The 15,865-nt window shown below is 36.6% G+C and overlaps 1 protein-coding gene across 1 annotated transcript in view; it reads left to right on the top strand.

Annotated features, from left to right (window-relative positions):
- The window catches only part of ANKMY2 (ankyrin repeat and MYND domain containing 2), a 32,609-nt gene extending 18,853 nt beyond the window's left edge, over positions 1 to 13,756 (top strand). Inside the window, exons 5-10 of the mRNA XM_079151908.1 lie at positions 627 to 787; positions 3,744 to 3,958; positions 4,721 to 4,856; positions 9,099 to 9,227; positions 10,599 to 10,728; positions 12,570 to 13,756. Coding sequence (XP_079008034.1) covers positions 627 to 787; positions 3,744 to 3,958; positions 4,721 to 4,856; positions 9,099 to 9,227; positions 10,599 to 10,728; positions 12,570 to 12,754 — 956 coding nt within the window. The 3' untranslated portion in view covers positions 12,755 to 13,756. The remainder of the gene's footprint in view (positions 1 to 626; positions 788 to 3,743; positions 3,959 to 4,720; positions 4,857 to 9,098; positions 9,228 to 10,598; positions 10,729 to 12,569) is intronic.
- Positions 13,757 to 15,865: the final 2,109 nt, after the last annotated feature.

Here is a 15,865-nt window from a genome sequence, read left to right as displayed (position 1 = left end):
AGGTAGTGGAGAGGGAGCCCGGGAGGGGGAGGCAGCACGAACACACTCCGAGGCCACCAACCTCGCTGGGAAGGGTTTGCCTCGGTAGAACCATTTCTAATCCTAGAGATGGCTCAGAGGAGTGGCTTAGAGATTCACGAGAAACCATACTTGTGGGAGCAAAAAAAGGAAAGGCCATGCTTTTCTCAAATTGGAGGGGATAGTTTAATAATAATTATTATAATGATATACTTTATATGAGAGTATATTTGAATTACGTGTGAATACAACTGGTTGTGACTAGGGAAGCACGATTATCATTTGTGTAGGGGTGGAAGAAGAGACATTTAAATGACACCCAATTTTTACAAAAGACTTCAGGGTCATTAATAACTTGAACACTACTTTTTTTGTAATCCACACAATCTTCATATATTTTGTGGATTCTGCTCCTTTAAAAGATTGTTTCTTTACTTTAGAATGCTTATAAATGTTCTCTAAAATAATGTACCTCTCCTTTTCCTCCTCCACACTCCCTTCCTGATGTATGATTACTTCACAAGGAAACAGCATCATAGTTAAAAAAAATCCAGATGATGCCTTGTTTTAATGATAAAAGTACAACTTTTCTATTTTTCTATTCAAAGGTCAACATGATTGTGTGACTATAATCAACAATTTCTTTCCAAGAGAGAGACTGGATTATTACACTAAACCCCAGGGACTGGATAAAGAGCCAAAACTGCCCCCAAAGTTGGCAGGCCCACTGCACAAAATTATCACCACAACAAATCTTCATCCTGTCAAGGTAGTACAGTGTTGATTGTATTTGCTTTTCATTTCAATATTGCTTCAGAGTTTGAACTGCTCTTATTATATGGGCTCATAATGGTCTGGGTTTGAGCTTTATAGATGTGGAGTTTGGAGTGGGCTCCTTTGTTCATTAGATTTCTTGAAGGAGCACGCTCAGCTGAAACCTAGGAGACAGGAGGGGCAACAGGCTGGAGTAGGAGGAAAGGCCAAGCAAAGAGTGGGGCCCAGGTGGAGTCGTCTTCACCCCATTCTGCTCTGAGTGGCAAGTGATTCAGGTTTTCGTGTCCATTCCTGGAGAGAAGAGACAACCTCCCATCTGGAAAGAAGTGAGATGGCTGCCATTGACTGAGGACAGGAGGAGGCCACTCTGAACCTTTTTCAGCCAACACTCAGAGTGGCCAGAGCCTGATGCACAGGACTATTAAAAAGGATCTGAGTAGTGCTCTGTTGGCATCTCCTATTATCTTTCTAGGAAATATTCTGAAATCATGAACACATCTTTAATTCAAGTGACTCTTCAATGACTTTAAGTAATATAGTTCTTCCAGCAGTTAGTCAAATCTAACAGATCGTTCAACTTTTAGACCAACATATTAGTTCAAATTGCTTAACTGGGAAGCTTCAAGAATCATTTCTCACTATTTTCAGTGCTATTTTGTTTGGATTCATCATTTTATAAACAACAACAACAAAAAAAAAAAAAACTGCATAAAAAATCTGAAGAAAATGGTACTTAGAATTTACCTTTAAAAAAAATTGCCTCTTTTGTGTTAATGGCTCTTTCCTTCCCAGCACACCTTCAGAAGAGAGAATTCCAGGGAACAGCAGCATCACCTCCTTGTCTGTGACACTCTGATGTGTGGCAGGCTTGGCTGGGAAGACGACAGGTTTTTCGTAGGGATACCAGATTTCTCACTGTAGAGAATGTATATGGTTTTATAAGATCCTTGTTTCCTTTTGCCCTGAGTATTATAGGGATTTCTAGTTTAGATTGATTTGAAGAAGTTTCCTCTATTTTTCTGATTTACCAACTCTTTTTTCTTCAGTGCTGGGGATGAAACCTATGGTAGCCCATGTGTTAGACAATCAGTCTACCCCAAGTTATATCACCAGCCCCGGATTCGCTGACTTTTTAAATCTACATTTCTATGCCTTTAGATTATGAGGAGGTTCTGGAATAATTTTTGATGTTTGTATGGAACCTGGTCTTTCAGGGGGGGTTTAAAAAATGAATTCAAATGCCACTGCATGAACATATTCTCAGGTATCGTCTTTTGAGAGTTCAGATCCAACTAGTTTTTAATGCTGAAAAGCATACATTTCTTCTCCTTGGTAATTAATAATAAGGATTCATTTCATAATATATTGCTTCATAATGCTGCACAGATAAAAGGAAGGAAACTAGCACAAATATTCCTTTGTGTACAACTATGTAAATATTTCAGGAAATGCGTGCTAATGGTTCATTACACTAAATTCAAGCTTTATCTATGCATACATAAGAAATGTGGGACTCAAAAGAAAATGAAAGGTAAGTAAAAAAGAAATGTGAGTTATCATATCTATAAATATTTGCTCTGCAAAATAAGGCCTAGTATCTCAAGACAAATCATTAATCTAGGTTCTCTTTGAGATTCTTTGAAAAAGAATTCTCAGTTGTAAGTTAAGAGCTTATACTCTGATTGCAATGCAATATATGAAATTATTGAGCAAACAATTTTAAATGGTTGCAGTAAGCAGACATAAACAAGGTAATTAATGAGTCTTTTCCTCCACAAATTAATTTTTGATATATATTTGGAGGGGAGAGTAATCAATAAATTGGCCAATAAGGATTCTGATTATATGTACTTAAGCCTGATAATTTGTGTTAGATTTTAAGAAAAATAGTTTATATATAAATCTAGTAGTATCAAGATTAAGTGAAAATCCTGTTTCAGTTTTTCATGTCCATTTAATCTGTGTTAAATTTCCAAGAAGGCTAGGTATAGGTTTTACTTTAACTAACAAATGATCTTTCTTCATGCCTGAAGAGAAGAATGTAATTTATTAAATCTGCTATCTGTGTTTCCTGACATTTACAATTCCTGGGATAAGTAGTTAACTGGAACATGTAGATTAGCAAGTACTGACTGTGCACACAATTGTGGTCATGTTATATAGATGTTCACCGTGGGTTTCTATGCAGACTCTCATACAGACCGAACTTCAAGTAATCTATGCTGTAACAAAGCTAATAAGAAAAATACTCCTTATTACACCAAATTCAAGCTTAATCTGTACATTCATAAGAGATGTGGAACTTAAAAGTAAAAAGGTAAACAAAGAAATGTGGGATTCATAATATGTAAGATTTGATAACTCTTGACTGTTTCCACTTTTAAAGCTATTTATAGTTTCTTCTTTGACTTATTCATATTAGTGTAGATGATTTGAAGCATCTTCAGGAAAATTTCCTCAGAGAAATATAGTTAATTGGAAAGAAAAACAATTTTATTTTTATATTTTTTAATAAAAATCTCATTTCCTTATAATTAATAAGAATTAATGAGAATTATGCTTGTACTCATGAAATTATAGAACTTAGTAATGCTAAGTAAAAGGAGTGATTTCTCAATGACTTGATTTTATACATAAAGGTACAAATGTGCCATGATTATTTTAGAGGCAATAAAACCTCTACTTGAAGTGACATACTAATACCTTGATTCAGAGAGATGGCAGGTCATGTTTTAACTTTGATATGAAGAGATATCTTGATGTTAGAGTTCTTGCGTATGAGTTTTATTACTTTGGTGGCAATTTGCATTCGAATTTGAATTAGTACACCAATTATATGATCCTAAGAAAGACTTTATTTGGTAATCTCTTGCATTCAACTGAATTACCTCCCTAATTTGTAAATAGAAAATATCTCATGGAATTTCTAAGTTCACTGGAATTTCTTTTAGATTGTGATGCTTGTAAATGAGAATCCTCTGCTGGCAGAAGAAGCAGCCCTGAATAAGTGCTATAAAGTGATGGATTTGATTTGTGAAAAATGTATGAAACAAAGAGACATGAATGAAGTATTAGCTATGAAAATGCATTATATCAGCTGTATCTTTCAGAAATGCATTAACTTCTTAAAAGATGGAGAGAATAAATTGGACACCCTGATCAAAAGGTACTGTTTTTACCCTGTCATGTGTGAACTACAGACAAGTAGATAATGTTTTATTATATGAAACCTAGTTATGAATTTAAAAATTAGGAATTTTAGCAGCAATTGCTACTGTTGGGATCACATTTAGTCTGCAAGAAATAAGGGGACCGACCATATTATACTTAGATTAGTTATTTACTTTTATAGGCATTGCAGTAGCTTTTTTGTTATTGGTTTATACATGAGGATTCTGAGGTTAAGTAGTATGTATAAGATCATGCAGCTAGAAAATGCCTAAGTCCAAGTGTGAGATTCAGTGTGTTGTGGTAGAGGTTGCTACTGAGGATTCATAATGGCACTCAGGGTATCTGTTGCCATATTTGGGAGAGCTGAGTGTTGTCTTTGTTTTCTGACCACCAGAGATATATTCTCTTGCAGCTTTACTGAGAAATGGGAACCAAGTCAGAAGGGTGTGGCTCAATGAGTTTTTATTCTTCCTACAAATAACTGACGTGGTAATAAGTAACCAACTAATCTGATAACAGTGGTTAGCTTTTTCTAGTGGGGTCACTTTTGCCTGTGCATCTCAGAACCTGGAAACTTGTAAAGGCTTGGCCTAATGTTCAGGTTGAACTGCAGTTTGAATTGAGTCCATCTTCATGATTTAAAGAAATGATGAAAATCTTACGTAACGAAGAAGAAACTAATAAAAGCTATTGGGTTCAGCTAGTAGGGAATGTTTAGTGAGTCAACTTCAACATGTCCTTAAAAAATATCTTTCAGCTTGTTAAAAGGCCGAGCTTCTGATGGCTTTCCAGTGTATCAGGAAAAGATCATTAGAGAAAGTATCAGAAAATTCCCTTACTGTGAAGCTACACTCCTCCAGCAGCTGGTGCGAAGCATTGCTCCTGTTGAAATTGTAAGCTCCTCTTAACCAAGTTTACTATCAGTAAGACCTAGTTACTACGTATCCTATCATTAAAGATGAATTATCTTTTAGTATTTATTTTTATTTTTTATAAAGTTTTTAGGAACAAAAATGGAAATAGGTTTGCCTGCTAAACCTGTTCCTGTTTATTCATTTCTCCCCTGGTGATCCTCTTCTTACATTTTTATAGTGCTCAATTTAATTATCAGAGTTTCTTTATGTAGAGAGGTAGATGGTTATAATAGACACTTAGATTTTAAATATGCCTGTGAAACCTGTGCCGGTGGGTACAGGTCTACTGTGTAATACAGATACACACAGGTATACTTGTAGCTATTAAGAATCATCAGTACAAGGTCTTGCATCATGGACAGATGATAAGAGGTGATGATATCCAGGCTGTGGGCGTGTAGCTGAATGAGCCATGGGAAGGGTCATGTGGTTCCTAATCTCAAAGCATATCCCAGCTTCTTTTATTCCTTCTTGATGCCTCTGATTAGGAACTTTTCACACTTGAAAAAAACACAAACTGTGTATACGTATTTCCCTGCTAAATGAATTTTGTTAACTTTATCTGTTTTTTAAAATTACTGATTGTCCTTTTGCCATTTATTTAGGGAGTATTTCTTAAGACATTCTCTGTCTTCCTTATTTTGATTAGGTTTCTGTTCAGCTTATCCACCCCATTCATGCTTTTATATATATATCAGTCAAATCCTTTATCAGTATCAGCCGTTGTGTCTCAGCCAAGAAACTGGTCCTGGGCTGGGGTTGTGGCTCAGTGATAGAGCACTCGCCTAGCACATGAGGCCCTGAGTTCAATCCTCAGCACCACATAAAAATAAAATAAAGGTGTTGTGTCCACCTACAACTAAAAAATATATATATTAAAAAAAAAAAAAAAAAAAAACTGGTCCTAAAACCGGTCTCCCTCTCTCCCTCTGGCATTTGGTTTCATTCTCTAGACTGTTGTATCACTCTTAGTGCAGAAAAATCAAGGCTAGAAATGACTTCTGGCTGCTCCTTTGTACATTAAGACTTCACCTACTGTGAAATGTGAAATAGGCAAGAAGATCTCATAGACTTCATACATTAATTTATTCATGAGAATTCCCCATCTGTTCAGAGATTCTTTTTTTTATTTGTTCTTTATATAGATTATATTTTGACATACTATGCATACATGGAGTATAACTTATTCTAATTAGGATCTCATTCTTGTGGTTGTACATGATGTGGAGCACCAGAGATTCTTTACTTTTCCATTTTAGTATAGTTTGCTATATGGTGTTTATGCCTTCAGAGATAAAAGTTAGCAAATTGTGAGGTTAACTTATTAATTATAAATATGTTTTGGCTGCTCATATCAAACTCCAGCCAACTAACTTAAACAGATAAGGATTTATATAGTCACATATACTCAAATGCCCAAGGTAGGCAGACCAGGTCTGGTGCATTTCTCAAAAACACTTTCCACCCAATTTTCCTTAGCCGTGTGGGTTCTCATAGTCATGCTGATATCCACATGTTCACAAGGCTTTTGACACTTCCTACAGGCTCACATTCCCATCCCAGGCAGGCAGAAAGACAGAGGGTCCCATATCTGGAACATATAAGCTCTCTGAGACACCCTCTGTCTGTATCACATGACCACTCAGCTGCACAGGAATCTGGGGAAATGAGTGTTTTTGTCTTATTCATACTCTCCTGCTCTAAACAAGATTATGCTTAGGTTAGTGAGGAAGTTGGAGAAACTGACATCAGAAAAGGAACTAGCAGAGCCTGTTGTGGGGGGGTTCCAGCACTAAGAAGTGCTGCTGGCATTCCACCTTCATGGAAGAAAACAGAAAAACTTAAACAGCAGCCCAGAGTACTTAAAAAAGTCAGTGCAGGTCAGCGTAGGGTTCAACAATTCATCTTAGCCCCACATGATAGAATAATGTGATTAAATTTGAAAGTATAATGATTCATATTTACACTAATAATCTAAGTTATCAAGAAAAGGTTCATAATAAAGTTAAGATAGTACTTAATGCAATTTAGAAAGATGATTCTTTTTAAAAATGTTGTCCTTTGTTATATCATCTACTCTCTGGAGAACTTTATTTTGAGTGCTTGTAGTTGAGTGTCCCAGATAGCCACTGTTTATTGCCTAATAGTTTTTGTTGTATCACAAGTTCTTAAGCCTCTGGAATAATTCTGACCTTTTCCTGTAACATGAGGTTCCCAAGGCTGCTACCCTGAGGATTGCCTGTTGCTTTCTGACTATTCATGCCTAGGTTCACCAGTGGCAGGTTTTGATTCCTTCTGCCTAGTACAGGACTCTGGCTTCTATCTGTCACAAAGCTTAGTAGGAAGTGTGGCACATGGCCAAATTTAAGAAATAGTACTGCAGCATTGCAGCAGATCATGCTGTTGCAGATGTTTTGCTGTGTCCATTGATATTATGTATTTTAACTTTTAAAAGCCTAGCTCCTGTCTCTGATTTTATAGGATACATCGGATAAAACTTCCTATTTATTTCCAGTCTGAATATCTTTTCATAAAAGAAGCTCTGGCACCTAAACAAATTCTTGTTTAATTAAGTAGATAACAAGATTTTGTATAACAGGAAAGTTCTTGTCACACATCAGTGATAAGAAAGATTCTCTGTGGTTTCTCATCTGTTCCATCATTAATTTTTCTTTGGAAGTAATAGTTCACATGAACAGCCATATTCCTAGTAAAATATCCTTTGGTTTTATGTTTAGTTTTATTCATGGGAATGTCAGTGTGTTGTATGACTCCCACAAAAGTCCCATTTTGGGGGAGATTTTGAATATGTCTTGGGCAGTTCTGTGAAGAACTATTGGGATATGAAAATGTAATTGTTGCTGTGTCTATTGGATATATCATATACTCTTTTGATTTGTGGACCAGATTGCTATCTAATCTGATACTCTACTATGAAGGCAAAAGGATTATATAGATTTATGTGCATTCAGTGTTATGTTAAGTATCAGTGATTCTCAAACTTTTAATATGCCTTAGAATTACCTGGGATGTTGGTAATAATGCAGGTACCTTGACCCCACCCTAAGAAGTTCTAATTTAGATATGGACTAAGGGGGTGGATCTGAATTTTTAATAAGTTCTCTGATGCATGTCCCCATTTGAGCACAATTGCCACCTTTATTTCTGGAGGAATTATTAAGATAAGTATCTGATATCCTAGGGGTCATTTGACCTAATTTTTTCTTAGTAGTATGTAATATTTATTGCAAAAGAGAATTCCTAACACCTTAACATGAAAAGTAAATATTATTGTCATTATTATTTGTGTTCAGGAGCATGAGAGTTTCAAAAAGAGTTCTACTTTAAAAGTACTTCCTGAGTCTTTTAACTATCTTGACTATATAGAACAGTATAGAACATTGCTCCCAGGTGTTGTTTTCTAAAGATCCATTATGTACAATTGGTAAGAAAATGTAAAAAAAAGAAAAAGCATTTTTAGGAAGAAGTAAAGACTCAAATGAAAATGAAAATTATGAATAGTGGAAAAATATTGGTTCAAAATAAGTAATCCATAGCAAAGAACTATTAGGAATAGGTAAGAAAAATAGATGCTCCATAATTATTTTTGCTTACTTATTCTAGGTAGGTTTTAATAGCATCACCTCAGGTAGCTAAATATTTCCCCTCATAATTCTCTTCATACAAATTTTCATATATCTTCTTTAACTTCCCATTTTAATTTTCAATAGCCCTGTAATAATAATTTCACACTGTTGATTTTTATTAGTAATTAATTTAAATGCTTAAATTGTACCACACTTTTAAGAATCAAGATGGTTAAACATTCATGATGTGTATAACTGTCCCACAATTATATGAATATTGTCTTGATGTCAGTTTTCAAAAATTCTACTCTTGAGTTTACTGTCCTTTATCTGAAATCACTATGGGCTTACTGAGTAATGCTAATTGAAAAATGCTTGTATTCAAAAATAGGTCATATTTTTTTTCTCTGTAATTTTTGGGATCTGGGGATTTATTTCTTATATGCTTTGTATAGAAAAAATGTATACTTAAAGAATATTTGTCATTTTGTCAAAAAGTCAATGTAAATGACTTCTTAATGCTTTCTTTCTTGTGTTTCTGTTTCTAGATAACATTGTTCATGGGGTGACATCTTAGTATTCTTCTATGGTGATTTCAGAGTTTTGTTTTGTTTTCTCTTCACACCCACTCTAGGGTTCTGATCCCACTGCATTCTCTGTTCTTACCCAAGCCATCACTGGTCAGGTGGGTTTTGTGGATGTTGAATTTTGCACCACCTGTGGAGAAAAGGGAGCAAGTAAGAGATGTTCAGTGTGCAAATTGGTGAGAATGGAGTTCTTTTAAGTTCATCGTTGTCTGGCTAATATTGCATCCAAGCTGGCTATTGTGTTTTAATATTCTGTAAACATAGCAGTTGATGTTAGTCTTTAATAAGTTCTAATATATGAAAATATTGCATCTAATATTTTAAACACTAGTTTTGAAAGAGAATTATAGAGTAAATGTAGTTCTGTGTTTTATCTTCTGCCAAATTACCAGTCTGCCTGAGTTTCTATGCTGACTATGCCACAGAAAGAAAGGATATGAATGGGTGGATATGAGAAAATATTCATGAGGGGACTGAGGTTGGAGCAGATATGGAAACCTAGATTAAGACAGTTCACAAATACACAGTATTTTTTACTTAATTTTTTAGTTGTCAGTGGACCTTTATTTATTCATTTATTTTTCATTTATTTATACACGGTGCTAAGGATCGAATCCAGGGCTGCACACATTCCAGGCAAGTGCTTTACCATTGAGCCATAGCCACAGCCCCAACACACAGTCGTGTTAACTGTTTTTATGTTGACTGTAACTACAGTCTTTTCATCAACTCTTTTTAAAACTACAACTTTAATCCCAACTACTTGGGAGGCTGAAGCAGGACGATCCCAAATTTTAGCCAGCCAAGCAACTTAGGGAGTTCCTGTTCAGAAAGACAAAAGGTGATGGGGTGGGGAACTGGGGATGTAACATCATGGGTCAAGCATCCCTAGGTTCAATCCTCAGTACCATTAAAATAAAAGAAACTATGGCTTCTTCTGACTGTCACCAAATTTTAATCTCTAGAGAATACACTGCCCACTTCTGCCAGAATTATCTTTGTAAAGGGCATATCTGATTGTGTACATCTTCTCAGATCCACACATGGCTCGCATGTGTGTGTGTCTGTACATTCACTTAATCCCATTGGTAACAATCTCCTGTTGACTTTTTTTTCTCCTATTGATTTTAAGGTGAAATTCTTAACATACTATACAAACCCCATCACAATCTGCTACAGTCTACTTCTCCAGTTTTATCTCCTTTAATTATTTACTTCTCTGAACCTCAGTTTCCTTATGTGTGAATTGGGGCTACAATTGTGAAAGTTGGACTATCCGTGTTGGCTAACTATTACCGCTTGTGAAAACCCTCTAAAACCAGTTCTTATAATCATGATCACTTTGTGTTTTGTCATTGGCTGGCCTCAGTTGGGACAGATGGACAGCTGAGCTTGTTCTCATGGCAATGGAAAAGTTCCACTGGGCAATTAGAGACACACAGGGGAAACTTAACATTTTTACAGAATAGTTCTTGGTTTGATATTATAATTGGCAAATCTTCCAGTCCTAGTTCTTAAAATGAAAATAAGCCTACAATTGCTTTCAGGTGATATATTGTGATCAAACATGCCAAAAAACACACTGGTTTGCACATAAGAAAATCTGTAAGAATCTGAAGGACGTTTATGAGAAGCAACAGTTGGAGGCTGCCAAAGAAAAGAGTCAAGAGGAGAACAGTATGTATATGTAACCACTTAGCTCATTCTGCTTCTTGGTGGGGGAAATGAAAGATAGTTGATATTTACACTGAGAACATGGGAACTGAATAGTCTCTGGGGAACAAGGAAGCTCAAGAGTGACCGACATAAGGACCACACCTAAATGCGTCCCCTTTTCGTCTTTGGAATAACACATAGGATATAGTCAGATGAAATGTCACTGGAAAACGAGCACAGGATACTGAGGGAATGTGGTTTATTCCATATTCAGTACACTAACTCAGGAGACTGCCCTGAAATGATGGGACTCTTAATGGATACTCACTTGTGTTCTGCTTATGAAGGATTTTAAGGTTTTTTGAACAAGGGGATACTTAAATTTGCCCTAATAGGTATCAGAAGATTTTAAAATTAGAAGCCTTTAAATTTCTTAATTAAATTTTAATACTACAGATGAAATTAGAGTATATTTATAAATTACAGATTAAATTGCAGATCTAATATACAGATTAAATGTCTTCAAATGTCAGAGTGGTGAGTTCCACATTCTTTTTCTTTCCTTCACTTGTAAGTTTACATGACTCATTTTTTTCAGTGACTTAATTGCTTCAGCAATGATTCTTATATTCAAGAGGAGAATCATCCACACTCCTGTACCCCACCCCAGAGAAGCTATCCTGTGTTCTTGGGAAATATATGTAGTTTGATAAAATTGCTGAAGTGATCAATCCTAGGTATTTCTATTTCTACCCACGATGGGACAATGTCCTCTTTATCACTTGGTTTAAGAACACTCTTGTTTTGATTGAATGATCTATAAAAAATTAAACCATTTATCATTAAGAGAATAGTCAGGCCTTCTGACTACCTTGACCTCTCTTGTTCTGAGGACCAAACTTTTTATCCTGTGCTTAGAACAAAGAATGGTACCTATTTATGTACTAATAACCATCATGAGAGAATAGAAATATCAGTAGAGTGAGAATTCCCAGCCATGTGCCATACACTATTCTAAATGTTATAGATACCTTTTCTCTTCACAAATGCAGGGTAGGCTTTATTACAAACATGATTTTATAGATAAGAAAACAAGGAATAGAGGCATTTACCTACCCAGAGACATCAAGCCATTTATAAGAAAAGCTCTGATTTATGAAGATGGCAGAAGCAAAATTATAAGTAATAAAAATGTTAAAATTTTTAATTTTTTTTTTCTTTTTTTCATTTTTACAGACTACATTTTAATTCATTGTACACAAATGGGGTACAGCTTTTCATTTCTATGTGTGTACACGATGTAGACTCACATCATTCATATAATCATATATGTACATAGGGTAATGATATCTGTCTCATTTTACCATCTTTCATCCCCCTTCCCCCCTCTCATTTCCCTCTATGTAATCTAATGTTCCTCCATTCTTCTCTTACCTCCCCACCCCCATTATATATCATCATTCACCTATCAGAGAAAACATTCAGCCTTTGGTTTTTGGGGATTGGCTTATTTCGCTTAGCATGATATTCTCCAATTCCATGCATTTACCTGCAAAATTAAAAAAAAAAAAAAGGAAAACTGTATTTAAATGCTGATTGGGTCAAATTCCAAACTGCAATCCTGGTTTGGAAGATTGGCTTAGGAGCCCAGGGTCTGAGTTCTATGATAATTCTGCTATTTTACTATAAAGCTTGGAACAAGTAACCAAACCCATGTCTTCTCCCTATTTGTAAAGCAATGATGGTAATTGTAATAGACATAATCTATCTCTTGTAGTTATGAGAATTAAATGTCAATACATGTAAAGCATTAATAGTATCTGGCACATGGTAGGAACAAATTATTTTTTTCTTTTTATCAGGTGGCAAACTCGATGTCAATTCTAATTGTGTTAATGAAGAGCAACCAGAGGCTGAAATGGGCATCTCCCAAGAGGATTCCAATCCTAACAATTCTGTGGAAGAGAAAAAAGAGTCTCTTGGAAGTGAGGCTGGGTTAGAAGGTATACAGAATGCTCCTGCAGGTCCACAGGTATCTGAGGAGTAAAAGCTGTATGTAGCAGGTGCCGGCATGAAGGGGCCTCACCCTGACAGGTAGCTGGGAAACTCACGTGAATGTACCCTCATTGCCTCGTGAAGCCTGCGTGGCAGGATTGCACATTTCATAGAATAGAGGCTTTCAAGCAGAGTTCTGTCTACCATGCCCTAAATCCCCATTGATTTCTGTACCATAATTTAACAGGTATTCCTCTATATGTGTGTATATATATATTTTTTCCTTTCAATACAGGAAAAATATTTTTGTCCCCTTTCTGAGGCTGGCTCCCCAGCAATTGTTCTCAAAAGAAAATAAATCCCCTTAAAGAAGAAATATAGGCTCTAGGGAACAAAGGGACAAGGAGAACAGATATGTGAGACAAGAGATTTTCAGGAAAGAAAATTTTTACAGCCATAGAGATGTGTAGTTAGGGAAAAAAAATATATGTGAATAAAATACCTATAAATAGCATTTACTGTAGTGAAGTTCTACACATTAAGACGCATTGAACTGAAGAAAAGCTATACATTAGAGATCTTTGCATAGTTCAGTTAACTGTAGTTGTATATAGAAATTATCCTGAGCAAGTCTGAACTTTATGCAGTTCCTGTAGCTATGTTCTCTGTGTAGTATTTTTACCTTCAGAGATGTCACATCTCTCAAAGAAACCAAGGCAGAGCCAGGGCTGTTTCAACATGTGGATTAAAAGATACTTTCCAAAGTTCTTGACTTAGTACTGACTGAATATACAATTCTTGTAAAATTAATTCATGTGCCATATTCTACCTGAAAGGCTGACTCTTATCTTCCTGCAAGCTTTTCAGGGGACTCTGAACCCAGAAACTGATTTCTAACTATCATTCAGAGCCCCCAGTAACTATCATTTACTAGCCCCCATGTTCAGCAGATGTAGTGTTTAAACAGAGCTTGGGTATGAGGTCTGAAGATGATTCTGTGTTTCAAAGTTTCTTGTGTTGACTTTAAAATAAATTGTGCCTACTAATGTAAACAGCTCATCTTGTTTCATGATTTATTGTTGTCAGGAGGTGACAAATACTAGAGAACATGACAAATAGTAGGAAATGTGACCAAGAGAACAAAGTAAAAGTTATTTTAATATGTGCCGTCAAGGGCCAAGTGACTAGAATTCTCACTTCTTTGCACGTCAGATTCCATCTTTTGACCCTCACTTCTTTACACTCAGTTATTCTCCCAGCCCGATCACATGCATTTCTCACACACCCTGTACCACTCTGGTCCAGGATGACTTCATGCAAGTAAATCCAACACTAAGGGTTAGCTAAGTAGGAATTCAGTGGGTGATTTTTTTTGTCTGAATCGTCAATTATAATAAGCCTCCTTTGACAAAATAAAAATCAAAGTACCCTCATCTATACAGTGATAAGCATTTATTTTTCAGTAGTAAAAGTGTTTTTGTAGGCCTTGCTCTCCACAAACATGAGTTCCCGGTTAAATTTTCATGGTTTTGCATGTTTGTGTTATTATCATTTCTCCCTCCTTTCCCTCTCCCTGCTCTCTGCCAGGCTGGGATCTAGCAGACTGGCTTGGGACCCTGGGATTTGGGCAGTGACATGTATTCTTTTTTGCCTCATATATCCCACACTTGGGGCTGAAGAAGCCTGCAACATGGAAACTCCAACAGCTACAGACTAAAAAGTTCCATCAAAAGCCTGCCACTCTGCTAGCCAGCCCTATGGATTTCAAACTAAAGATTGTATCTTCCAGTCGTATCTGAATGGCCAGGCTGCCATCCTATCCTCCAAGCTCTGGACCTCCCAGCCCTGACAAGAGCATGAGCCAATTTCTTAGAATGAGTTAGTGTTTCTCTCTGTTTCTCTCTGTCTCTGCCTGTGTCTTTGAGTTCTGTTTCTCTGGAGAACCTTAATACATCTGGTATCTGGGTCAGTTTGGACTACTGCTGCAATTTATCATATACCAAATGACTGAAACAAAAGTATTTATTACTCATGGTTTTGGAAGTTGGAAGTCTGAGATCAGGGTACCAGCAGATTTGGGCTCTTGGTGACCAACTGATTATGAAGGGCCCTCTTACTGTGTCCTCACATAGAAGAAGGCAAACTAGCTCTCTGGCCTCGTAATCGGGCACTAAGCCCATTCATGAGGACTCTCAAGACCTAGTTATCTTTCAAAGTCAGCAACTCCACATAATATTACATTAGGAATTGGAGTTTAACAAATCAATATTAGACATACACCAACATTTAACCCATAAGGGTTGAATTCAGTCCCTAAGTGGCACAATTGTCCTTGAAATAACAATAGCAGTAGGTATACATTGAGTACTTACTTGAACTGTACATGCGAATCTTTGAGAATATGAGGTCACTTTTATTATTATTTTATATGAGGAAATTTGTTGCTGCCTGCAGCAACAATCCCGCGGGAATTTATCAGAGGTGGACTGGGAATGAACTACTTCTATTATCTTTATCTGTGCTACTTCCTGGCTTGCTTGCTTGTTCGATAGTTTATGGAGGAAGAGAGACTTTGCTGAGAGGAAGAGAGATTTTGCTTAATTTTAGAGGTGCTACTCTTTCAGAGAGGCTACACTTATCAAAGGTCTACTGCTTCTTAAAGGTGGGTCGCTTCTTGGAGGTTCGGGGTGCGGCGTGCGGCATGCAGCCTGTGTCCTGCAACCTGCGACCCAAAGGTGCGTGCTATCAGAGGTGCTTTCTATCAGAGGTGCTTCTTAGTGGTGCGTCTGTGACCTGCAACCTGCGATCTAGAGGTGTGTTCTTAGTCCCACGTTCTGCGATCTTTGTTCTGCAATCTGCAACCTAGAGTTGTCTGCTTAGCCCTGCAATCTGCGATCTTCTCCCAGGCGAAGAGAATGTCTTGTATACCCTAAGGCAGCCAATCAGCTTAGGATTAAGTAGCACGGTTGGAGCATGCATGTGCCAGGGTACCAATTAAGAAAGAATGAGGAACATCTGTTGACCACTAGCACAGAGGAGACATTAACTAATTGGGCAAAAGGTAGATCATGCCATGTTAACACCAATTATGTGCCACCTCTTGGCTCAATGCCAGCCGCCATCTTAGGGCTACTTAAACATGTCTCTGCAGAAATTAAGGCCT

Source organism: Sciurus vulgaris (assembly GCF_902686455.1).
Source record: "Sciurus vulgaris genome assembly, chromosome: 8".
Taxonomy (NCBI): domain Eukaryota; kingdom Metazoa; phylum Chordata; class Mammalia; order Rodentia; family Sciuridae; genus Sciurus; species Sciurus vulgaris.
The sequence above is the reverse complement of the archived record's forward strand: the minus strand, read 5'-3'. Positions and strand labels throughout refer to the sequence as shown.